This window comes from Ranitomeya variabilis, chromosome 4, assembly GCF_051348905.1.
Source record: "Ranitomeya variabilis isolate aRanVar5 chromosome 4, aRanVar5.hap1, whole genome shotgun sequence".
NCBI classification, from domain to species: domain Eukaryota; kingdom Metazoa; phylum Chordata; class Amphibia; order Anura; family Dendrobatidae; genus Ranitomeya; species Ranitomeya variabilis.
The window spans coordinates 471,293,581-471,321,182 of NC_135235.1; the positions used below are offsets into that span (position 1 = coordinate 471,293,581).

General features: G+C 44.0%; 1 protein-coding gene across 1 annotated transcript in view; it reads left to right on the top strand.

The window, feature by feature from the left end:
• Positions 1-27,602, top strand: part of LOC143767920 (unconventional myosin-XVB-like) — a 199,192-nt gene that overhangs the window by 143,988 nt on the left and 27,602 nt on the right. Inside the window, exons 7-10 of the mRNA XM_077256439.1 lie at positions 6,567-6,697; positions 16,842-16,967; positions 17,058-17,135; positions 18,771-18,907. Of these exons, the coding sequence (XP_077112554.1) occupies positions 6,567-6,697; positions 16,842-16,967; positions 17,058-17,135; positions 18,771-18,907 (472 nt within the window). The remainder of the gene's footprint in view (positions 1-6,566; positions 6,698-16,841; positions 16,968-17,057; positions 17,136-18,770; positions 18,908-27,602) is intronic.

The window sequence follows — 27,602 nt, forward strand, 5'->3', positions numbered from 1 at the left end:
ACTCTTTAATATCCCTGCTCAGGGACATTGATTTGACTAGACTTAAGGGGGTATTGCTTTAACCGGAGAGTAGTGGTTCCTTCTTTTAATTTAATCATGACAAGGGGAATGGGCTGCCGACCCACATCAGATTTCCCCTTGCCCAAACGGTGTCTGGTACCTGACTCTTTTCCCTGTCCTCAGATATTCTGGTGTCAGGTGTGACTTTCACTACTCTTGCCATATACACCAGTTCTGCAATATTACACAAGTGTTTATATAAGTCAGACATTAATGTCCAAATATTATTTATACCCGTATTTGATTGGGTAGAGTACCTCTTAAAAAAACTAAATTTGATTCACAGAATATGTTACCAAAAGAAAATTATATATATGAAAATATATAATTACGAAAGATACTGAGTCATAAAATGGGAGAGCACAATGCCATAGGCCACAGCAAAGCACAAGCTTATTTTAAGAAGGTAGCAGCCCTATATACACTCACCGGCCACTTTATTAGGTACACCATGCTAGTAACGGGTTGGACCCCTTTTGCCTTCAGAACTGCCTCAATTCTTCGTGGCATAGATTCAACAAGGTGCTGGAAGCATTCCTCAGAGATTTTGGTCCATATTGACATGATGGCATCACACAGTTGCCGCAGATTTGTCGGCTGCACATCCCAAAGATGCTCCATACAAGGCAGGATGGATCCATGCTTTCATGTTGTTTACGCCAAATTCTGACCCTACCATCCGAATGTCGCAGCAGAAATCGAGACTCATCAGACCAAGCAACGTTTTTCCAATCTTCTACTGTCCAATTTCGATGAGCTTGTACAAATTGTAGCCTCAGTTTCCTGTTCTTAGCTGAAAGGAGTGGTACCCGGTTTGGTCTTCTGCTGCTGTAGCCCATCTGCCTCAAAGTTCGACGCACTGTGCATTCAGAGATGCTCTTAGGCCTACCTTGGTTGTAACGGGTGGCGATTTGAGTCACTGTTGCCTTTCTATCAGCTCGAACCAGTCTGCCCATTCTCCTCTGACCTCTGGCATCAACAAGGCATTTCCGCCCACAGAACTGCCGCTCACTGGATTTTTTTTCTTTTTCGGACCATTCTCTGTAAACCCTAGAGATGGTTGTGCGTGAAAATCCCAGTAGATCAGCAGTTTCTGAAATACTCAGACCAGCCCTTCTGGCACCAACAACCATGCCACGTTCAAAGGCACTCAAATCACCTTTCTTCCCCATACTGATGCTCGGTTTGAACTGCAGGAGATTGTCTTGACCATGTCTACATGCCTAAATGCACTGAGTTGCCGCCATGTGATTGGCTGATTAGAAATTAAGTGTTAACAAGAAGTTGGACAGGTGTACCTAATAAAGTGGCCAGTGAGTGTAAATCCATAACTAACAGTTCCAAATATAAAAAGAAGGGATTTGAAAAATACCAAATATCAATACCAGTTGCTTGCGATAAGGTATAGGAAGTGGAAAAGACAGATAAACAGTGATTATGGTTTTGAGCCAATATAATGAATGGCTAAAAAACTATATATCATATGAAGACAATCCAGAAATACACAGTAACTATACCATCTTGTGTAAGGAAACTACTAAACTGACAAATGAATGGAATTAAGTGTAACTATAATACGGCATGATTTACCTGTGGTATAATGTGCACGTGGAAGACCCTGGAGTCCCTCTGCCCCAAGTGTTTATATGAAAGGGGACTTGTGACTGTAATACCCTCAGGAGAGTACTGTATGGTGGCCTAGCCAACACTCAACTCTGCTCCCAGCAAATTCATAGGGGAATTGTCACTAACAATAAATTTGTAAGCACCTCTTGGCTGTCTCGTGATTCTAGTCTTATTTGTTTAGTCATAGGGGCTTCAGTCGCTAGTCCCTCTATCCTTACGCATTCCACAGTCTCGTTAGTAATCATGTCTGGCATTATCAAGTCTTTGTGTACCACAGTTCCGGCTGCCCCAGTGTCAATCAAGAATTCTGTCTCCTTCCCTCCCGGCATTGTTATGGTGGTCATTAATGCAGGACCAGGTCAGGAGGGGGCAAGCACAGGGCACACATTTGTCACTGAGTTGTCAGTTTCCTAGTCTGAAGGTGAAGGAGGTGGCAGATTTGTCTGCGTGTCCATTTTCTCCACAATTCCAGCATTTTACTGTTTCTAAGTTCTTAGGTCCCTTACTACGTCTCTACTGTTTTCCTTGTACTCCAGCATACATGACACGTCGTCTTATTGTCCTAGTTTGTTCAACTCCTTTAGCAACTTTTAAGGAGGTCTTTGGATCCACATTTCTCTATTCAGGTCTGGCTGTCTGTACTGCTTCTTGTAAGCTTTTGGTCATACCGTCAATGAATGTATTTACCAATACTTTAACATTGAGTGGGTTTATGGGACTGTACCCCATGTCTGCCCATTTCAGCTGTAACCGTCCAAAGTACATCTCTACACTCTCTCCTTTTGTCACATCTGTATGTGTCTTAATTATGTGTCCTAGCACGCCACCTGCTTTTGTGCTCACTAACTACCTAGGCCTGCCCAGGTGCACTTATACGTCCATCATATTGTCTTTATCTGAAAAATGGGAAAGGTTGGTTCTCAGGGTCAGCCAATTGTTTTAGCGTAGCTAGCTAGTCAGAGGGCCTCCAGGGATAATACTCCTGTATCTGTCTTACCCTACCTGATGTGGTTGGTTCTCTGGTGGTGGAGGTGACTAGATGACCGGTTGGGTGTGACATGACATGCTGGTCTACAGCTCCTTCTCAAAAGGATTACTGTCAGCCTACTCCCAAAAGTTAATGTCCCCACTATCCACCAACCACAATCCTGTGTCAGCTTCTTATGTCACTACGTGTGATCTTGTCTGGACAGGATTCAGTGCAATTCTCTTAGGTCGGGTTGCAGCACAGATCATACAAGTATTTCTCCAGTCTGGGTTTGTCTGACCACAGTCCATCTGTCTTGTCTGGGTCTCTGGTTATACAAAGGTATGACCGTAGCAGTAATGTGTCAGTCATAGTCGGACTTTTAAGCATCAAAACATTCATAATACACCTTACTTCCGTCCTGCTGCACTCTCTCAGATGCCATTTATTCACTTGCTATTTTTCCTCCCTTGTCTGTGCCTTTTTGAACATCCAAACATCCACTCACTGGCATTTTTGCCTTTTTCAATCTCGGTCTCACATCTTTCACTGCTTCCTTTTTCAATATGTACAGCGGCTTTGGATCCCATTGGGGGCCCTGACTGCACCCAGAATAAGTTGCCCATGGCTTCAACTTATCCGCTCAACAACACCAAGCAGGTTACACCACCTACCACTCGGTGGACTTAAAGGATTTTACCAAGCAGGTTAACCACCTACCACTCGGTAAATCAGCTGGCTAGCACAGCTCCATGGACGGCAAGGTTACACCACCTAATGCCGTAGACAGACTGTAGCAGGTTACACCACCTATACTACATCAGCCGTGCAGTTGGCTACCTCCTCTGTTGATCCTCAATTTGCTATATCAATCACTCAACTTGAAGCAGGTGAATCTCTTACCAATCTTTCAATCACTTTCAATTTCCAACTTACAATATTGTACTATTGTTTAAACACAAATCTCTCAGCGTGTACCAAACCAAGGACAGAGAGCTTAGAATGCGGCTACATGGCCCCCCTTCCTCTGGCCCCCAGCGCAAAGGGGAGAAATCTCAAGCAAGTCGCGCAGGGGTCCACTTCCCTCCTCCCATCTGGTATTTTGTACAGATAAGAGCTTTGTGTCTTCTACACAGAAACGGATTGCAGCAGTTTTCAGACTTAATCTCTATAAAACATTCAAACATTCATCCTCTAGGAATTAAAAACAGTTTCTCTATACAGGCAAATCACTGCATAACTTGAATAAACTGATTCTGACCGCGTCCGGCCAAAACACACAAAGACACACATAGAAACCTATCCAGTGTCAAACCATATATAACACAGGTTTCACTGAATCTCAGATGTAATTAAATGTACATTAAAAATATCCACAACTCATTCATCCTGGACCCTCAGCAACAGTTAGATAAGTAATGATACTTACGTGATCACTCATTCATACGTGCTCATTCAGGGATTGTTTTTTTCCCTTTCACTCTTCAGTTGATTTTTACAAGAAGAAAATCCCTTATCTCAATCAGAGCTTCTCATAGACATACATACAAGGTTCACACAGCCTGCCTATTTTGCACTTTGGAATTAACACAACTCTATATAAATAAAACTGCAGCAGTGTCCACTGACACTCTTAAAACACTTTAAGGCCAAACAAAAAAAAACACAGCCTTATACAAAATACAGCTTCATATAATGTACTGCCAATCCAAAATGACCAAAATAACAACACTGCACAGAGCCTATCCCAGCTCTTGTATTACACACACTAAACAAATACACAACCAATTAGGATATTGACAAATAATACAGATAACAATTATCACAATTATCATCTTATTACTCTATTATTCAACTCTCATACGGACATAAACAAACAAAAACACAAAACTCACTGGTGATGTGGATTCTTTGAACCGTGTTTACAGCCTTTTACCCAGAGGTATGGAGAAATCCGGAAGAGAGATTGCAGGTGCAAAACAGATTGTAAGAATAACATTTCTCACCTTGCTGCAGCTGTTGTTTGCATGTCCAATCTCTCAGGAAGCTCCCCCATACGGATTCTGAATAAGGCTGGTTACACAGCCCCCGTTCGGGCGCCAAACTGTCGTAGCTGTTTTCGTTCTGACCCATTGTCAGCTGACAGATCACCAGTGAGGCCTAATTGTGGAATTACGCCCGTCATTTTACAAGCGCGCTTGGAGACAAAGACACCTCACACATATCCTGTGAGCACGTCACTTTTATCTGATATATTTAAAACCAAGGCAATGCTTTATACCATTTACACAAAATGCATTTCAATGTAACTCATGTAGCCCCCACCATCCCCCAGGGTCATACTTTATTTACCATAACTCAGAGCATGTTGCTGACTATTAAGAACATACATTGATAAGAAGTATAGTCTCCTTGAAGAGGAGACCATCAGACTACTGCATCAACAGATTCTAGTAATTCTAGCAATTGAAGGCAAGAGGCACTTAAAGGCAACTTATTAACCCTTCTATATCATGGTTTTGGAAAGAATCTCTGGTTCTTTGAATCTATGTTCTTCAAGCCATCATTCACAGCTAAAGGGGAAGAATGGTGATGAGATCAACTCACATTGTTTGATTATTTAATGAATTTGCATAGTCAACAAACTATCTGGCCTGGACAATGAGTAATTAACATGTCAGCAAACATCATTTTTAAATTATTCTGCATCTCTGTCATCTAGGATAACAGCACAATATGTTACATAAAACGTCAACTTAAAAGTCAATGTTACAGGCTTATACGAACAAAAGTCTGTGTTTGCTTGACCAACCAAAGGACAAACACATAAATGTAAAAGTCAACATATAGAAAATAATCTATTCCTCCTGGCTTATTGAAAAGAGACATCTGGTTAATTAAGATAAAATGCTGTGTCGTCACAAAAGTATTGCAAACAAACAAAAGAAAAACTTTCCCACTTTTTTGTCCATCATGATTTTCTGCATGTACTGTAGAAATGTTTTAGGAAACAAGATGTTATTTTACTTGCTATGCTTTTCATTTTTGTAAAAGGCTGAGGGAATCTAGTTTGGTAAAGTCGTTGTCTAGGATTGAAGAAAAATGCTGCTTTCTGTTAAAACTGAGCTCCATCTTTTTGTCTTTTATGTTTAGTATTGCAGCTTACCTCTATTAATGTGAATGGGGCTGAGTTGCAATACAGCAAACACAACCTTTGAACAGGCGTGTCTGCCAGTTGTCTTACAGCAAAAGATAGATATGATATCACACTTTTTAAGAGAGAAGACAGCAGTTTTTATGTTTCCTTCTTCAGAAGCTGTGCTAATACTGTATATAGCACATTTTATATTGCACGCAATAATCTAACATTATCGATGTAGTGGAAATTATGTGATATTAATAATCATTTAAATATCATTAAAAGAAAATCCATAACAAAAAATAGCGCAAATTGTTTTTTGTTTTTTTTACAGTTTCCACTGTGTGATATACGGTAATTTACATGTTTGTTTTGCATGTCGACACAATTACAGTGATATACAATTTAGATTTTGTTTTATGTTTTACTACTTTTGCACAATAAAATCACTTGAAAAAAATATTTTTCTGCTGATGGAGCTGTAAGAGGGCTTATTTTGGTAGGTTGACAGATATTTTCCATCATTACCATTTTTTCAGGACATAAAATGTAATCTTTTTATTGGAGGAGAAATTAAGAAAAACATAAATATTGGAATTGTTTTTCATAGTTTTTTTTTTACATTTACCATGTGGGTTAAAAATTGTGATAGTTGTATAGTTTGAGTGAAGCGTGAGCACTGCAGCGCATTAACAGCTGCTGCGTTCACATGGCCAACCACTTCAGGAGGGTAAAGACGTTAAATAAAACTGAAATGTGTCTGTTGCTTAACAGCAATATCAGACAAGCAGGACAAGGACAAGGTATTTGGTGCCTTAGGCAGACAAAGCCACTGTCCCCCCCCCCCCCAAGACTACTCCGATGAACCCTCAGCCCCCAAACAAAGGAATGGGTCAGAGACTAAGGTAACAGAACCCCCTCTGGTGGGTCAGATAACAAGTTCTGATTGATTATAATTGTTACCGTGGAAGCGTGTCATACGCGAAATGGCCCTAGTCCTGTTCTTTTGCCTGCATGCCCGCATTTGTCCTGCCCTTATACACCTTGTCCATGGAAAGTATTCGTAAACAAAGGACTAAGGTTTTTATGACACGATAAACGGAGTGTTGCTGCTTTTTTCTTCATTCTTGGATTACTAAATGTGATTTAGACACACTAGGGCTCAAAAGGGAGGGGGAGTTAGTATTTGGGAGCACAGAATTTGCTGAATTTCTTCCAAGGGGCAAGGAGCCATTTCACTTTTCCAGAGCCTTTGTACTACCAGTAACATGAACGCGCCCTATATTTCCATTAACAGATGACAGACCTTAGTAGGGACTTGTTTTTTTTCTTGTGGATTGAGTTGAAGCTTTTATTGAAACATTTTACATAACATTTATGATCACATTTATCCGGCGTTTTACGTTGAGCACTTACTTTGGGGTTTCCATCTAAATATCCGAGTGAGGTGACAGATGATTCCTCCAAGGGATCCATTCCCTTTACTGAGACAGCAGAGATACTCTGTACTCTGTCTGCCTCTGTTCAGCTGTGTCCTTCTTTTCAGAAGTGCACAAAACTGTGGTCGACTGTGGTTTTATGCTCACATAAAAAGACAGACACAGCCAGAAAACAGGTCCTATGACATCCACAGTGCCTCCATCTAAGTCATTATAGGGAATCTTCCATCGGGAGTTCTGTCTGAATCATGTATTTCAGAGACTTACATGTAAACCTTGGTGTAAGCGTTCAGAGCAGAGCGCAGGATAAATGTGAGCCGAGCCTTACTGTGATCTTTGGGAGGTAGAATGAACAAATCAACAGCAGGTGAATAATTGGTTTTATTCATTTTTTAAGCAGTTAACAATGCTGTATAAGTGATTAGACAACTTTATTCTTCAAGTCGGTGCGATTACAGCAATATCAGATTTATGTTGGCTTTTTATGTTTGGCTGCTGTCACACACTAAAAGACGCTTTTTATTGCAAAAACTAGTTTTTGCATCTCCATGTTTAGACAGCTATAATTTTTCCATATTTCACCAAGAAACTCATGTGACATCTTCATTTTTGTGGGACAAATTGACATTTTTTATTGGTATCATTTTAGGGCACATTACATTTTTGAACACTTTCTATTCCGATTTTTGGAAGTCAGAATGAGCAAAAAAGAGCAATTCAGAAATTGTTTTTTTGCCTTTTGCTTTTTTTATACCGTTCCGCGTGTGGTAAATATGATAAGGCAGCTTTATTCTTCGGGTAAGTACGATTACAGTGATATCCCATTTATATAATTTTTTATGTTTTGGTGCTTTTAAACAATAAAAACAATTAGAAAAAAAATTAATTAATTTTGCATTGCTTTATTCTGAGAGCTATAACTTTTTATTTTTTTTTAGTGCTTTATGGCAGCTTGTTTTTTGGGGGGACAAGATGACGTTTTCAGCGGTACCATTTTTATTTACATTCATCTTTTTGATCACGTTTTATTGCACTTTATGTTCAGTGGTATGATGATAAAGCATTGTTTTTTGCCTCGTTTTTTTTAACAGTGTTCACTGATGGGGCTAACTAGTGGGACAATTTTATAGGTCAGGGTGGGTCGTTCCAGACGCGATGATATCAACTATGTGTGATTTGGTTATTTTACATAAATGTATGTATACGATTTATATATATATATTTTTTTGTTCTTTATTTCAGGATTTTTTTAAAATATATTTTTACACTATTGAGAACTTTTTTTTTACTCTTTTACATTAGGGGGCAGCACGGTGGCTCAGTGGTTAGCACTGCAGCCTTGCAGCGCTAGAGTCCTGATTCAAATCCCCCCATGGACAACAACTGCAAGGAGTTTGTATGTTCTCCCTGTGCTTGCATGGGTTTCCTCCTGGTACTCCGGTTTCCTCCCACATTCCAAAGACAAATTGATAGTCAATTTAGATTATGAGCCCCATCGGGGACAGCGATGATAATGTGTGCAAAAACTGTAAAGCGCTGTGGAATATGTTGGTGCTATATAAATAAAGAGATTATTGTCCCAGGATGGAACATCACTGTATAGTGACAAATCGCTGATCTGATACTCAGCAGCATCTGGAAGGCAGGGGAGGAGGCGTATCAGCTCCTGCTTTTAGCTTTTTCACAGGCTACCTTCCCTGCAGAACCCTGAAGGACCCTGTGGCCATCTTGTGGTTGGGCATCATCATGAAGACCATTGACACAATGCAATCACATCGCGTTGTGAAGATGGAAGCAGACAGGGAGCTTACTTCCTGTGCAATGTTCCTCAATGTCGATGCCATTATTGACAGCGGCATCAGAGGGGTTAAAAGTCCATGATCAGTGCTAGCATAGTCACATAGAGCTGACACCCGCACCCAATCGTGGTGGCGCTCAGCGTGAGCCCGCAGGATGGCGGCGACGTACCTATATGGCACTGCAGATGTAGGGCGCATGTCGGGAAGGAGTTAATATACTGAGCTGGAAAGTGAGAGGGATTAATTCCAAATTTAAAAAGCTATTGTAATGGAGTTTGTTAAAAGGAATCTGTCACCCCATTTTAGGCCTATAAGCTAAGGCCACCGCCATCAGGGGCTTATCTACAGCATTCCATAATGCTGTAGAAAGCCTCCGATGTAATCTGAAAGATAAGAAAAAGAGGTTAGATTATACTCACCCAGGGGCGGTCCCGGTGCGTTCCGGTCCGATGGGTGTCACAGTCCTTGTCCAGCGCCTCCCTTCTTCATACGATGACGTCCTCTTCTTTGCTTCCTGTGGCGGCTCCGGCGAGGCGTACTTTGTCCGCCCTGTTGAGGGCAGAGCAAAGTACTGGAGTGCGCAGGCACCGGGCCTCTCTGACCTTTCCCGGCACCTGTGCACTAAAGTACTAGAAACAACACTATCTCTCATCATTAAATAACTTGTATCCTACCTTTTTTAGCAGTTTTCCCTCTGCTGTTGCTCTGCTCTTGGAGCCTCAGCAGTTTTTCCATTGTGTATCTCTGCTTTTGCTTCTTGATAGCTCTATTCTCCCTCCCACACACACATACTCCTTTCATAGAGTTTTATAAGCAAAAAGTGTAGTTTGAAAAACTGTGTAGACAAATCTGTAGACACATTTGACCCTTTTTTGAGATGGATTGCTAAGTGCATTAGACAAAAAGTGCCTGATAAGTTGGGAAGAGTCAATTTACACTCACTGCTAAGTTTCTTAGCTAATGAAAAAAAGAAAAGTTTAGCTACTATTTAATTTACATTGGACCCACCCCTCAAATTTCTCAGATTACATTCTTGAAATTTGGATACGAAGATCCTAGGTCTACAATTGTTTATTCTCTTCATCTTGTTTTCTTTTTTGAAGTACGGTACTTACACGTATTTACCACACCTTTAGCTGCTCATATCATGAGTGACCTCTGTAATGTAAGTTATACAGCTCAATTCTTACCATCTCAGTTAGCCTGCTGACACAACATCCACACATATTGTAGACCAACCAGCTACTTTGCCATGAGTCATGATCTCCTATTATAAAACAATAGTGTAAATAACCTTTTTGTAAAGAGGAAATTATGAAGATCCTAGTCACTGATGTCAAATTTCACACTCCTATACCCAAAAACTATTTTATAGTTTTTTATACTAACAAAAAACTATTTTACATTTTGTACACATTTATATAAAGAAATGTTAGTTTATCAATATTAGTGTTATATTTCCAAGTTTTAGATTTTTCGTTGATGTAATATAGCAACAAACTGAAGTAAGAAAAATTCATTTCATGCAATTTAGTGCAAAGGGAATCTGTCACCAGATTTTTGCCACCTCATCTAAAAGCAGCATATTGAGACAAAGACCCTGAATTCAGCTATGTGTCAATGGGCTGCTTGCTGTAGTTTTGATAAATGCACTTTTTTATCAGCAGCAGATTATCACTATAGGACTAGTGATAGTGATGGGGAACCCGTGGATGTTCGGGTCCGGCGGTTTCAGCCGAATATCTAAAAAAAAGTTTGGTTCAGGTACCAGAATGGTATCCGATCCTGAACTCGGACCTCATTCAGATGAATGCAAGGTCCGAACATCTGTTGTTTGCCATGCTGTCATATGCGTGACATTGTGGCAAACAGGGGTGCTGATCAGCGGTAAGATCATTACACCGGTCAAACAGCTGCGGTTCCCAAACTGTTAGATGTCAGCATGAGCCAGCAGCTGTGACAGATGGTAAAAAGGTTACTGCTGGTCACAGGCATCGGCTGATGAGAGAGTACTTCTCTCATCAGTGTATGCCTGGTGTTGCTGAAAACAGAGAGAGCAGGCACCTCTGATGGGAGTATTCATCAGCCGGCACCTGTGCTATAAATAAGTAGATAAAAAATGATGTGGGGGCATCTATTTTTGATAACCAGTGCAAGCAAAACCAACAACTGCCAACTGCAACCCTTAGCTGTCAGCTTTATCATGGCTGGTTATCAAGAATAGAGGGCCCTCATGCTGTTTTTCTAATTATTTAAATAAATAATAAAAAATAAAGTGTGGGTCCCCACAGTTTTTGACAACCAGCCAAGTTAAAGCAGACAGCTGGGGGCTGGTATTCTGAAACTGGTAAAGAGCCATAAATATTGGCCCCCAGCCTAAAAATAGCAGTCTGCAGCTGCCCAAGAAAAGGCGAAACTATTAGATGCGCCAATTCCGGCACTTTGCCCAGCTCTTCCCACTTCCCCTGGTGCAGTGGCAAGTGGGGTAATAGGTTTGGGGTTGATGTCAGCTGTTTTAATGCTGCTGACATTAAACCCATAGGTTAGTAATGGGGAGGTATCTATAAGACCATAGTTAGATTGTAAAAAAAAAATCACAGCCAGACTAAAATCCTTCAATTGAAATAATAACACGGTAAAAGCACAGTTATACTCACCTTTACACCTAATCCATTGAAGTCCATGACACCTGTGAAAGACAGAAAATAATAAACAACTATAATACTCACCTTTATGTCTAATCCACTGATGCCCATGTTCCCAGTAGAAGAAGAAAAATAATAAACAACCATATCCCTCACCTGTCCATCAGACGTGAATCGTGAACTATCATTCTGCTTACTAAGTCCCAGGGATTTTACGTCCAGCTCTGCAGTACTCACGAGAACTGCAAAGTTCCCCTCACACAGTTCCACGTCCAACTTCCACATTATGGAAAGAGTGTCGGCTCTCTTCATGGCCAATGACTCAAACTCGAGGCTCGGACATTGCAGGAATGCCCAAAGGGAGTTCCACAGGATCCCATACCGCCAGAACAATAGGTACTTCTCGTGCCTCCATGCCACTGCCCTTGAACTTCCTCTTTCTCACTCTAATACAGAACACTACCTGCCTAAATCAGGAAATGCTTTCCTTTTTTTCTCTGACCCCCCCCCCATGCTGGGCTGGTCTCAAACATTTTAACTGTATCTTATCCTGTGCACTATCTCTACTAATAATATGCCCAACTCTGCATATCTTCCTTCCTAACTTAACCTTTAAGCCCTATACGAAACCTTATGTCCTACATCTAACTCTATATGTTCGCCATGCACCACACATTACTTACATTACATTACACGAACCGCATCAATCAGTACCATATCAATTTTACATACAGGTGCGTCTCACAAAATTAGAATATCATCAAAAAGTTAATTTATTTCAGTTCTTCAATACAAAAAGTGAAACTCATAATAGATATATAAATAGAGTCATTACAGAGTTATCTATTTTCAAGTGTTTATTTCTGTCAGTGATGATTATGGCTTACAGCCAATGAAAACCCTAAAGTCATTATTTCAGTAACTTAGAATATTTAACAAAAAACACCTGCAAAGGCTTCCTAAGCATTTAGAAAGGTCCCTTAGTCTGTTTCAGTAGGCTTCACAATCATGGGGAAGACTGCTGACTTGACAGATGTCCAGAAGGCAGTCATTGATACACTCCACAAGGAGGGTAAGCCAGGAAAGGTCATTGCTACAGAAGCTGGCTGTTCGCAGAGTGCGGTATCCAAGCATATTAATGGAAAGTTGAGTGGAAGGAAAAAGTGTGGTAGAAAAAGGTGCACAAGCTACTGGGATAACCACAGCCTTGAAAGAATTGTTAAGAAAAGGCCATTAAAAAATTTGGGAGAGATTCACAAGGAGTGCACTGGTGCTGCAGTCATTGTTTCAAGAGCCAAAACTCACAGATCTATCTAGGACTTGGGCTACAAGTGTCACATTCCTTGTGTCAAGCCACTCATGACCAATAGACAACTCCAGAAGTGTCTTACCTGGGCCAAGGAGAAAAAGAACTGGACTGTTGCTCAGTGGTCCAAGGTGTTTTCAGATGAAAGTAAATGTTGCATTTCATTTGGAAAGCAAGGTCATAGAGTCTAGAGGAGGAGTGGAGAGGCACACAATCCAACCTGCTTGGAAGAGTTTAGAGGCAGACAATCCATGCTGCTTGAGGTCTAGTGTGACGTTTCCACAATCAGTGATGGTTTGGGGAGCCATGTCATCTGCTGGTGTAAGTCCACCGTGTTTTAGCAAGACCAAAGTCAACGCAGCCATCTGTTAGGTGTCGAGTTCCCGCCTCTGCACAGGGGGAATCTCGAGCCATCTCCACTGCGGTCTCCCATCCTTCTCCAGCCGCAGTGGAGCATGCTCAGCGGAGACGTCGGTCCCAGCGTCTGGCTCAGGCAGATACTCTGTGCCTGGTTACTGCTGTTCTTCCAGGTTCTGCCATTATAGCCAGTACTGGTCAGCGGCGAGCAGATGTCTCCGGGACCAAGTCCTGCTTTTCCCCTTCTGAGCATGCCCAAGGTAAGACCTCTCATTGGAGGTCAGGGGTCACATGCTCAGCAGCAGCTCCCATTGGTCCTCTAAGAAGGTCCTGAAGTTGCTCAGGTACTGTGGCAGCTCCCATTGGTCCTCTAGGAAGGTCCTGAAGTTGCTGCAGCTATAAAAGGTTTGCATGGCCGCATGGCCATGCACTAGTATCAACATGTGTATGAGCTTTGCTATTGTGGTCATGACTGTATGTGGACAGAGTTTGGCTGAAATAAGCCCCTAGAATACCAGCACCTCCGGTGAGGAGTTTTGTATTCAGGGCTGGCTCATAGCCTCTAGAATTCTGGTTCCACCAGAGAGGAGTGTTTTGTGTGCTTCTCTGAGTGAGTGACCACTGACTGCCATCAGCTCAGCAGTTACCTGTGTTCCCCTGTAACGTTAACAGGGCACAGCATCTTCTTTCTGTGCGACTCTGTGAAGTAACAGAGTTATATATAGCATATAGTGCTGTCATTTGCTAGCAGCAAGTTCCTCCTGCACGGTAGACCATGGGCTGCGAACGCACCAATAATAACATCTATATTTACTCGGTGCGTTCCGCTAGCCCTAACATAATACTAGCACCAGGGTCTGGCTAGCAATGGCGGACAAACAGCAATCTTTGCGGTACATCCAGCAGCTGGAGGGCAGGTTGGCGGCTCTTGAGCGTACAACCTCAGCTGTGGATGTTACCGCAGAAGCTGTTCAGGCTGCTAGCATGGCTGCAGCAACTTTGTCCACTGCCACCCCTGTTCCAACCCTAGCTCGCCTCCCGCTGCCAGAAAAATTTTCTGGTGATGGCAAATCTTGTAGGGGTTTCGTGAGCCAGTGCTCTATACACCTCGAGCTCCTGGCTGCATATTTCCCTACAGAGCAGGCAAAGGTGGGATTCATTATGTCTCCCCTGTCGGGCAGGGCGTTGGAGTGGGCTACGCCGCTCTGGGAGCATGGCGATCATGTGGTGCAGAGTGCTCCACTGTTCCTGACCACTCTGAAACATGTCTTTTTAGGACCTCGAGTCACCCATGATACGGCTCTCCAACTGTTGGCATTGACTCAGGGCTAGTCCTTGGTCAGCCATTTTGCCATCCACTTCCGCACCTTAGCATCTGAGCTGGAGTGGTCAGACAAAAGCCCTCATCCCTATATTTTGGAGGGGGCTAGCTGACCATGTTAAGGACGCTCTGGCCACTAGGGAGATTCCCGCCACACTGGAGGAGCTAATAGCTGTATCTACTCATATTGACCTCCGTTTTAATGAGCGAAGGTTAGAGCGAGCCCAGTGTAGGCAGAGGTTTCGGCTGGCTCCCACCTTCACCAAACCTTTGGAATCTCTGGTCCAGGCGCCCGAGTCACATGAGGCCATGGAGGTGTCATGAGTGGGATCTAAGTCCAGGACCGCTCATGCACTTAGGGTCTGTCATGTTTGCTGGCAGTCAGGACATCTTGCCACCAGATGTCCCCAGCGGTCGGGGAAATGTCAGCATCTAATGGTAGTAGGTGGAGGTTCACTCAACGTTTGCCTCCAAATTGTCCTTTATGGGGACAATTACCGTTGGCCCATCCACTCATTTGGTAGAGCTTTGCGTGGATTCCAGGGTGGCAATTTTATGTCTTCTGCCTTCGCCCAATGACACGCAATACCTCTGGTGATGGTCGCCCAACCAGTGACCGTACGAGTGGTGAATGGGTTGACACTGCCCTCACAGATTACACACCAGACCATCCCATTTACTTTATCCATGTTGCCATCTCATCAGGAGATAATATCTCTGCTCGTCATTCCTGAGGGAATTGAAGAGGTCCTGTTAGGGATACCTTGGCTACGGTACCACTCTCCTCATATTGAGTGGTCTACAGGCAGGATTTTGGGATGGAGTGAATCTTGTGGGGGTAGATGTCAGAGGGAATGCATTCAGGTTGGTACTACAGAGGTACCCGCAGATCTCTCCTCTCTCCCCAAGCAATATTGGCCTTATGTGGATGTGTTCTCCAAAAGGGCTGCGGAGACTCTTTGCCTCACCGCCCCTATGACTGTCCTATTGACCTCTTGCCTGGTGCTGAGCCTCCCCAGGGTCAAGTCTACCATTGTCTCTCCCAGAGACGGAGGCAATGTCTCAGTACATCCAGGAGAATCTGGCAAGGGGATTCATTAGGAAATCTGCGTCACCTGTAGGGGCTGGGTTCTTCTTCGTGCAGAAGAAGAGCGGAGAATTACGTCCATGCATAGATTACAGGGGTCTTAACACCATCACCGTTAAGCACAAGTACCCATTACCCCTGATATCTGAGCTTTTTGACAGGCTTCGGGGAGCAAGAGTGTTTACTAAACTAGATCTGCGGGGTGCTTACAACCTGATTTGCATCCGTGAGGGGGACGAATGGAAGACGGCTTTTAACACCAGGGATGGGCACTATGAATATCTGGTGATGCCCTTTGGGCTCTGTAATGCCCCCGCCGTTTTCCAAGACTTTGTAAATGATATCTTCCAGGATATGCTCTCCACCTCGGTTGTAGTCTACCTGGATGATATTCTCATCTACTCTCCAGATATAGACTCCCACCGGAGAGATGTTTGCAAAGTCTTCGACCTCCTACGGGCAAATTCCCTCTATGCCAAGTTGGAGAAGTGTGTGTTTGAACAGGAGTCTTTGCCTTTCCTGGGCTATATCATCTCAGCCCAAGGATTGGCTATGGATCCTGCCAAGTTACAGGCTGTGATGGACTGGCAGGAACCCCATTCTCTCAAAGCGGTGCAGCGCTTTATGGGGTTCATTAATTACTATTGCCAGTTCTTTCCCCACTTCTCAACTTTGGTAGCTCCTTTGGTTGCCCTCACCAAAAAGGGACCAAATCCCAAATTGTGGTTGGAGGAGGTCTCCAAGGCGTTCCTCTCTATAAAGTACCACTTTGCTAGCGCTCCCATTCTACATTGCCCCGATGTAGATAAACTTTTCATAATGGAGGTGGATGCCTCATCTGTCGGTGCTGGAGCAGTCCTATTCCAAAAGCATGCTCAAGGTCGGAAGCATCCCTGTTTCTTTTTCTCTAAGACCTTCACACCGGCAGAGAGGAATTATTCCATCGGGGATTTCAAATCAATGTGAGTTTTATTCTTCCCACTCTTGTGTAGGTTATTTGTGAGTGCATCAAATACATGTTTATAGGTCAATTGGTATCTAATGAAATTTATGATAATGTGTAAATTAGGGTATTAAATTTCTTTATCTACGCAGGCTACAGACCACACTTTCTTACAGAAGTGTCACTATCATCATGGTGACAGCAGCTGTTACAGCAAGCCTAAACTCCCCCTGCCTGTGTTCACACTGCAGCATTATTGTGGACCTGTCACATACCAGGTGATATGTTCTGCTAAATGCCTTTCCAGTGTGATTAATTGGTGCACCACATATCATCTAGATGTAAGAGACTATTCTCATATTTTCTAGGTACATAACTTCTTGAGCAAAAACAGAGACAGACTTTCAACAGTTGCCAGAGAGGTCTTGGTGCAGAGTCGCTTGAAAGTAACTTTCATTTTACCATTTGCTGTATCTGCATATGCCCTTTATACAACACTCATGTGTCCACTTCCCTTTTATTAAGCTGTATCAAATTCCTTGAATGTTTTGCGTCCTTTTTAACATCACTTCTTTTGTCCTACTGGATGTCTCACCAGTAGTGTTGAGCGATACCGTCCGATACTTGAAAGTATCGGTATCGGAAAGTATCGGCCGATACCGGCAAAATATCGGATCCAATCCAATACCGATACCCGATACCAATACAAGTCAATGGGACTCATGTATCGGACGGTATCCCTGATGGTTCCCAGGGTCTGAAGGAGAGGAAACTCTCCTTCAGGCCCTGGGAACCATATAAATGTGTAAAAGAAAGAATTAAAATAAAAAATATCGCTATACTCACCTCTCCGACGCAGCCGGGACTTCAGCGAGGGAACCGGCAGCGTTGTTTGTTTAAAATTCGCGCTATTACTTGGTTACGTGAATTCCCGGCTTGTGATTGGTCAGGTCGGCCATGTTGCCGGGACGCGGACCAATCACAGCAAGCCGTGACGAAATTACGTCACGGCTTGCTGTGATTGGTCCGCGTCCCGGCAATATGGCCGCCCTGACCAATCACAAGCCGTGACGTCACGGGAGGCTGGACACGCGCTCATTTTAAAATGGGCGCGTGTCCAGCCTCCCGTGACGTCACGGCTTGTGATTGGTTGCGCCGCGGTCAACCAATCACAAGCCGGGAGGCTGGACGCGCTCATTTTAAAATGGGCGCGTGTCCAGCCTCCCATGACGTCACGGCTTGTGATTGGTTGCGCCGCGGTCAACCAATCACAAGCCGGGAGGCTGGACGCGCTCATTTTAAAATGGGCGCGTGTCCAGCCTCCCGTGACGTCACGGCTTGTGATTGGTTGCGCCGCGGTCAACCAATCACAAGCCGGGAGGCTGGACGCACTCATTTTAAAATGGGCGCGTGTCCAGCCTCCCGTGACGTCACGGCTTGTGATTGGTTGCGCCGCGGTCAACCAATCACAAGCCGGGAGGCTGGACGCGCTCATTTTAAAATGGGCGCGTGTCCAGCCTCCCGTGACGTCACGGCTTGTGATTGGTTGCGCCGCGGTCAACCAATCACAAGCCGGGAGGCTGGACGCGCTCATTTTAAAATGGGCGCGTGTCCAGCCTCCCGTGACGTCACGGCTTGTGATTGGTCAGGGCGGCCATATTGCCGGGACGCGGACCAATCACAGCAAGCCGTGACGTAATTTCGTCACGGCTTGCTGTGATTGGTCCGCGTCCCGGCAACGTGGCCGACCTGACCAATCACAAGCCGGGAATTCACGTAACCAAGTAATAGCGCGAATTTTAAACAAACAACGCTGCCGGTTCCCTCGCTGAAGTCCCGGCTGCGTCGGAGAGGTGAGTATAGCGATATTTTTTATTTTAATTCTCTCTTTTACACATTTTAACATTAATGTTGTTGCGATACCCGATACCCGATACCACAAGAGTATCGGAATCCCGGTATCGGAATTCCGATACAGCAAGTATCGGCCGATACCCGATACTTGCAGCATCGGAATGCTCAACACTACTCACCAGTCACTCTGATCTTGGATGTTACTATTTTTTTTGCTTTTAACCTAGTTACTCTCTGACCTTATCAAGAGGGAAAGCAATGTTCCCCAGTCTCAAGTGGAAAAGTCACAAAACAAATGCCTAGCGCCTACATTAACTGGAAGGTGCCGGCTGACTCTTCAGGAATTTACCTGTCGTCTGAAAAGGTAATGTAGAATTATAATGAGATCATTTTTGATGGTACTATATGCAAGTAATAGTGAAGATATGTGATATTATATGTTGCTCCAAACTCAATTAACTCATTTAATTAGTTAATACCACTTTAGTGTGATGTTTAGTAGTGCAATATTATTGTCTCATGGAGGTTACATGTGAATTTGTTACATTAGCTAAGTAGGGAATTCAGTCAGAGGCTCCCTAGCTGTCGTAAATTTACACATTTAACATACTAATGTACCGTATATACCCGAGTATAAACCAACCTGAGTATAAGCCGACCCCCCTAATTTTGCCACAAAAAACTGGGAAAACTTATTGACTCGTGTATAAGCCCAGGGTGGGAAATGCAGCAGCTACTGGTAATTTTCAAAAATAAAAAGAGATACCAATAAAAGTAAAATTAATTGAGACATCAGTAGGTTAAATGTTTTTTAATATCCATATGGAATCAGGATCCCCATATAATGCTCCATACAATTCATGATGGGCCCCATAAGATGATCTATACAAAAAATATGCCCCATATAATGCTGCACAAAGGTTAATAATGGCCCCATAAGATGCTCCATATTAAAATATGCCCCATATAATGCTGCATAAAAGGTTAATGATGGTCCCATAAGATGTTCCATATAATAATATGCCTCATATAATGCTCCATAGAGGTTGATGGCCCCATAAGATGCTCCATAGAATAATATGCCCCATATGCTGCTCCATAAAGGTTGATGGCCCCTTTAGATGCTCCATAGAATAATATGCCCCATATGCTGCTCCATAAAGCATGCTGGCCCCATAAGATGCTCCATAGAATAATATGCCCCATATGCTGCTCCATAAAGGTTGATGGCCCATAAGATGCTCCATAGAATAATATGCCCTATATGCTGCTGCTGCTGCTGCACTGTGTCTTCTGGGTCTCTGCAGTGACTGTTCAGGCAGAGGGTGCGCACTAAACGTCATCGCACCCTCTGACCTGAACGTCACAGCCAGAGGATGCGGAAGACACAGCCTGGTGGTGGAACGGGGACAGTTGAAAACCGCATGGCTCACCCTCCCCCGTCATACTCACCCTCCTGGAGTGGTCTCTGCGCTTTCCTTGATTCTCTGATGGTCTCTCCGGCACCGGCAGCTTGTTCCGGTGTTCAGCGGTCTCATAGTACCACTCATTAAAATAATGAATATGCGCTCCACACATATGGGAGTGGAGGTGCGTCCATATTCATTACTTTAATGATCGGTACCACATGACTGCTGAACACAGGAAGAGCTGCAGGTGCCAGAGACCATCTGAGAAGCAGCCAAGTGCAGAGACCGCATCAGGAGGGGGTGAGTATGATGTGAAAGCTGCCACTCCTGCCGCTCCCCCTCCCCCACCGATTCCCTGGGACAATGACTGAAGTATAAGCCAAAAGGGACACTTTCAGCCTAAAAAAACTGGGCTGAAAATCTCGGCTTATACTCAAGTATATACTGTAAGCTAATTGAAAAGCTCAGTCAAAGAGAATATGTCATTAAAATCAAACCCATTCCTTCCACAAACTGCATATGTTGGCTTTGATAGCTAAATCTATCAACACTAATATATCTTTTATCTGTTGCTGCATTCTAAAGAATTCAACATTTTAATTAATATCTAAATGAGGCATTATAGGGGTATTCCCATCTCCAATCCCAATATAACTTAGATATCCATGATTACAACCACTAGCAACTAGCTAACTAACTGTCATTGTCAGTGATCATAACCATTGATTTCTAAGGTCCTGCAATGGCCTGTATATGAGGAAAAAGACACAGCAAATCAGAAAAACTATACTACATTTCTAATTGGAGGTATTTGCTACCAACCAAATTGGAGAGGAAAAGGAACTAAACAGCCCAGGAATTTACAGGAACTGGAGAATTTTGCCAAGAAGAGTGGGCAGCTCTACCATCTGACAAAATTAAAAACCTCATCTACAACTACCACAAAAGACTTCAAGCTGTCATTGATGTTAGAGGGGGAAATACACTGTATTAACCCCTTAATCCCATATGACGTACTATCCCGTCGAGGTGGGGTCGGCCTTAATTCCCACCAACGGGATAGTACGTCATATGCGATCGGTCGCGCTCACGGGGGGAGCGCGGCCGATCGCTGCCGGGTGTCAGCTGACTATCGCAGCTGACATTCGGCACTATGTGCCAGGAGCGGTCACGGACCGCCCCCGGCACATTAACCCCCGGCACACTGCGATCAAACATGATCGCAGTGTTCCGGCGGTATAGGGAAGCATCGCGCAGGGAGGGGGCTCCCTGCGGGCTTCCCTGAGACCCCCGGTGCAACGCGATGAGATCGCATTGCTCCAAGCATCTCTTACCTCCTATCCCTGCAGGCCCCGGATCCAAGATGGCCGCGGGGCTGCATCCGGGTCCTGCAGGGACTACTTCCGGGTCCATAGCAGGTGCTGGTAAGCCTGCAGCACTGTAAGTCAGATCGCTGATCTGACAGAGTGCTGTGCAACTGTCAGATCAGCGATCTTTGATGTCCCCCCTGGGACAAAGTAAAAAGTGAAAAAAAAATTCCACATGCGTAAAAAAAAAAAAAATTCCTAAATAAAGAAAAAAAAATGTTATTCCCATAAATACATTTCTTTATTTAAATAAAAAAAAAACAATAAAAGTACACATATTTAGTATCGCCGCGTCCGTAACGACTCAACCTATAAAACTGTCCCACTAGTTAACACCTTCAGTGAACACCGTAAGAAAAAAAAACCGCAGAACAAAAAGTGGAATAACACGCGATGAAAAAGACGGATATAAATAACCATGGTACCGCTGAAAACATCATCCTCTCCCGCAAAAAACGAGCCACCACACAGCATCATCAGCAAAAAAAAAAAAAGTTATAGTCCTCAGAATAAAGCGATGCCAAAATAATTATTTTTTCTATAAAATAGCTTTTATCATATAAAAGCGCCAACACATAAAAAAATGATATAAATGAGATATCGCTGTAATCGTACTGACCCAAAGAATAAAACTGCTTTATCAATTTTACCAAACGTGGAACGGTATAAACGCCTCCCCCAAAAGAATTTCATGAATAGCTGGTTTTTGGTCATTCTGCCTCACAAATATTGGAATAAAAAGCGTTCAAAAACTGTTACATGTCCGAAAATGTTACCAATAAAAACGTCAACTCGTCTCGCAAAAAACAAGACCTCACTTGACTCTGTGGACCAAAATATGGAAAAATTATAGGTCTCAAAATGTGGAGACGCAAAATTTTTGGCTATAAAAAGCGTCTTTTAGTGTGTGACAGCTGCCAATCATAAAAATCCGCTATAAAAGTAAATCAAACCCCCTTCATCACCCCCTTAGTTAGGGAAAAATAATAAAATGAAAAAAATGTATTTATTTCCATTTTCCCGCTAGGGTTAGGGTTAGGGTTAGGGTTAGGGCTAGGGTTAGGGCTAGGGTTAGGGCTAGGGTTAGGGCTAGGGCTAGGGTTAGGGCTAGGGTTAGGGCTAGGGTTGGGGCTAGGGTTGGAGCTAAAGTTAGGGTTAGGGTTGGGGCTAAAGTTAGGGTTAGGGTTGGGGCTAAAGTTAGGGTTAGGGTTTGGATTACATTTACGGTTGGGATTAGGGTTGGGATTAGAGTTAGAGGTGTGTCAGGGTTAGGGGTGTGGTTAGGGTTACCGTTGGGATTAGGGCTAGGGTTGTGTTTGGATTAGGGTTTCAGGTAGAATTGGGGAGTTTCCACAGTTCAGGCACATCAGGGGCTCTCCAAACGTAACGTGGCGTCAGATCTCAATTCCAGCCAATTCTGCTTTGAAAAAGTAAAACAGTGCTCCTTCCCTTCCGAGCTCTCCCGTGCGCCCAAACAGGGGTTTACCCCAACATATGGGGTATCAGCGTACTCGGGACAAAGTGGACAACAACTTTTGGGGTCCAAGTTCTGTTGTTATCCTTGGGAAAATAAAAATTTGGGGGGCTAAAAATCATTTTTGTGGGAAAAAAAAGGATTTTTTATTTTCACGGCTCTGCGTTGTAAACTGTAGTGAAACACTCGGGGGTTCAAAGTTCCCACAACACATCTAGATAAGTTCTTTTGGAGGTCTAGTTTCCAATATGGGGTCACTTGTGGGGGGTTTCTACTGTTTTGGTACATCAGGGGCTCTGCAAATGCAAGGTGACGCCTGCAGACCAATCCATCTAAGTCTGCATTCCAAATGGCGCTCCTTCCCTTCCGAGCTCTGCCATGCGCCCAAACAGTGGTTCCCCCCCACATATGGGGTATCACCGTACTCAGGACAAATTGGACAACAATTATTGGGGTCCAATTTATCCTGTTACCCTTGTGAAAATACAAAACTGGGGGCTAAAAAATCATTTTTGTGAAAAAAAAAAGAATTTTTATTTTCACGGCTCTGCATTATAAACTGTAGTGAAACACTTGGGGGTTCAAAGCTCACAAAACAAATCTAGATAAGTTCCATAGGGGGTCTACTTTCCAAAATGGTGTCACTTGTGGGGGGTTTCAATGTTTAGGCACATCAGGGGCTCTCCAAACGCAACATGGCGTCCCATCTCAATTCCAGTCAATTTTGCATTGAAAAGTAAAATGGCGCTCCTTTCCTTCCGAGCTCTGCCATACGCCCAAACAGTGGTTTACCCCGACATATGGGGTATCAGCGTACTCAGGACAAATTGTACAACAACTTTTGGTGTCCATTTTCTCCTGTTACCCTTGGTAAAATAAAACAAATTGGAGCTGAAATAAATTTTGTGTGAAAAAAAGTTAAATGTTCATTTTTATTTAAACTTTCCAAAAATTCCTGTGAAACACCTGAAGGGTTAATAAACTTCTTGAATGTGGTTTTGAGCACCTTGAGGGGTGCAGTTTATAGAATTGTGTCACTCTTGGGTATTTTCTATCATATAGACCCCTCAAAATTACTTCAAATGAGATGTGGTCCCTAAAAAAAAATGGTGTTGTAAAAATGAGACATTTCTGGTCAACTTTTAACCCTTATAACTCCCTAACGAAAAAAAAATTTGGTTCCAAAATTGTGCTGATGTAAAGTAGACATGTGGGAAATGTTACTTATTAAGTATTTTGCGTGACATATCTCTGTGATTTAAGGGCATAAAAATTCAAAGTTGGAAAATTGCGAAATTTTCCAAATTTTCGCCAAATTTCCGTTTTTTCACAAATAAATGCAAGTTGTATCGAATAAATTTTACCACTATCATGAAGTACAATATGTCATGAGAAAATAATGTCAGAATCGCAAATATCTGATGAAGCGTTCCAGAGTTATAACCTCATGAAGGGACAGTGGTCAGAATTGTAAAAATTGGCCCGGTCATTAACGTGCAAACCACCCTCGGGGCTTAAGGGGTTAAGAAATGGGCTATGTGAACTTTTGATCAGGGTCAGTTGGGTATTTTGGGTTGTCATTATGATTTAAAAAGTGAAACCACATTAGTGGAGAAAAAGTTTTGTTGCTATCATTCATATTCTCTGAAAAAAGGCCCAGAAAGCAAACATTCTTCCAGGGTATGTAAACTGTTGAGTAATACTGTATGTCACACAAAATATTTAGTAAATAACATTTCTCATATGTCTACTTCACATCCATATCATGTTTGAAACATTTTTTTGGGGGGGGAAGTTAAAAGGGTTAAAAGTTTATGAGCAATTTTTCATTTTTCAAACAAAATTTACAAAACTAATTTTTTTATGCTCCACATCCCATTTGAATTGACTTTGATGGGCTTATGTGACAGAAAATACCAAAACTTACACCATTTTAAAAACTATACCTCTCAAAGTGCTCAATATCACATTCAAGAAGTTTACTAGCCCTTCAGGGACTTCACGGAATTAAATCAATGTGGTAGGAAAAAATGAAAATTGTACTCTTCCCACAAAAATATTGCTTTTGCCCCACATTTTTTATTTTCTCAAGAGTAACAGGAGAAAATGGACCCCAAAATATGTTGTGCAATTTCTCCTGAGTACGCTGATACTGCTGAACGTGGTAATACCATTTGTGGCTATACAGTACTGCTTAGCCACATGGCAAGACTCAGGAGGGAAGGACTTTCACAGAACAAGTTATCATAGAATAGTTTGCGGACTCCAAATGCAGAGCCCCTAAGTGCCAGTGCAGCGCCCCAGAGTCCTGGTCGTTGCAGTACTGATGCTCCGCCGCTAAGGGGGGCTATGGTACGTCTGATGGCACTGAAGGAGTTCATCTGACCAGGTATCACAGACACCAATACATTTCACAGTCTGGCCTCCAGGGGGAGCTAAGGGTACTATACATTAGGCCACTCCTCACAGTCTGGTAAAACTGGGGGTTGGATAGGAAGTTAGTTGAGAAAGCTGACTGGGTTGGAACCAGGCAACACCTTGTGGCAGAGGGTGTTGTAGGGGAAGATTCGGAGGGGTCCCTGCCAGGGGTGGGATCCTGACAGAGGCCTAGCAACCAGAGAGAACGTTACGGGACCGCGCCTGCACGATATAGCGGCGGTACCCCAAGAAAGGACAAGAAGCGAGGTTTATTGTGCTGAGTGAGAAACGAGATCAACGCAACAAGGAGAATACCAGTAGGAGTCGTGCTGTAAGACGAGGCAACATCCTACTGAGGCGCAAAACCGGTGGCCGGAACGCCGAGGAAGTATAGAGCTCCAGGCCAAACTTCAAATCTACGGCAGGACAGTCAGTTAGAGGCGGGCTGTCTCACCCAATTGACCTAGGAAGACACAGGGGGGTAACAACAGGAGTGGGGTGATGCTAGAGTCCCGGAAGAGCTCCGAGCCTCCCGTGATACGGGTGCGTCCTAACCATAAGATCTGGGGGACGTGGAAGAACATCAGAGTTGAGTTGTGAGGGAACACGAGAAACAGACACAACAGTTGTGGGGTACTATCCCCAGCAGGGAAGGACCACAACACACAAGCGCTAGACGGTAGGCACAGATTTCCACCTGCAAAGGGAACTCTGGAGGTGCCATCGGACCGGCCAGGCTTGCGCAGCCCGGTTAACCGTATTCCGGATTGAGGACCCTGAAGCCTTCAGTAAAGAGGTAAAGAGACTGCAACCTGGTGTCCTCGTTATTTACTGCGACCGGCACTTCACCGCACCATAACATCATCACCATATCCACACCATTTATTGGGCGCCCCTCAGCAGGGTCACGGACCGGGTCCAGCCACCGTGACAAAACCAGAATAGAGACTCAGAGGCCCGGTACCGGGTACCCCTCGGCCCTGCGGCAGTGGGGGCGCTACAACTTGGCGTCACGAAAAGGATCTACTTAAGCCTGAAGAATCAGGTCATGTGTGCCTTGGAATTGCGATTTATTGTGCTTGGACTGTGACTTATTGCAAAGACTGTGTATTGCCACTTGCCGCCAGAAGTTCCCGCCAAAACCGCCGCCATTACAGCGCTGAGGAGAGCGCAGGAGAAGAAGAGGGGCGTGGAGTGGGCATAGACAAGCTGAAGAGCGCGAAAGACAATGGCCGCCCAGTCTAAATATTTCGGCCCTTTGAGGACGTGTCCGTCAGCAGCCGAGATCCGCCTCCTGATCCTCAATGGTGGGCAGAGACAAAGAAAGCGAAACCGCCCACGAAGGAGAGAGCGGGAAAAGGACGAGGAAGAAGAAGTGAGCGACATGGAGGACGCCATGGCGAGCCACCCGGAGCCGGAGCGTGGGGTAGGAGCAGAGGACTCCCCCAGCTACCCGGAGGGACACCGCAACCAGGCCTCCACCGCTGATATTGATTTCCTGCAGGCCGGAGTGGATGAGCTCGACGACCAACTCCGGCGGATGCGGCTGAGCACTGAGGCCGGGTGGAAGAAGACCTTCATCGGGAGCCTCATCAGATGTCTGTTGGCAGCCTCATCTGGTCCGGAGCAGGAAAGAAGTTCCAGCGCTCCGAAGCCAGAAAGCAAGGCCCTGCCGGAAAGCAAGGTGCTGCAAACGGAGATGACAACGCCGCAGCGCAAGGCCCTGCAACTAGCATTCCGGACCCCAGCGGAGACGGAGCAGATCGGCACCGGAGGGACCGCATCTGAAGCAGGTATGAAGAACGACCCTGCCTCACCAGCAGAGGACTTGCTGATAGGCCCCGTCGCGGTACCCCCTCTCCCTGGGACCTATAGACTCCGGCGCTTTACACCCTGGGATCGGGCCACGGGTATGGAGCACTTCTTAAAGGCCCCGATCTCGCCGATCACCTTGCCGAGCGAGGTCTATGCGAAGCTACGGCCGCCAGAGCGAGAGTAAACCTCGATGCCATGGATATGTAAATAGTTAACTGTTTGTTTCCCTTCTTTTTGCTGCTTTAAACCCGATTAGGGTTATTCTTAAAGGGATCCCTTTGTTTACCCGGGATCCCTATTGCTTTTATTTTTGTTTTCCCTTTCTGCTCCTTTTAACCCCCTATTTGGAAAAGACTGCTGGATCATGAACACTGCATGATAACAAACTTATTGTAAATAGTTTGCACCTTCTTAAAGGTGCTCTCTACTGGTTTTATAAAAGAAAGGACTCTTTGTGAAGAAACTGTTCCTGGAAGCAGTACCGGAGTCCTTGCTGCATACGGACTTGCAGCTTGAGAAGTTGCACTACCTCATAGAGACTTGGTCCCCTCTTAAAGGGGATGTTCATCAATAGCA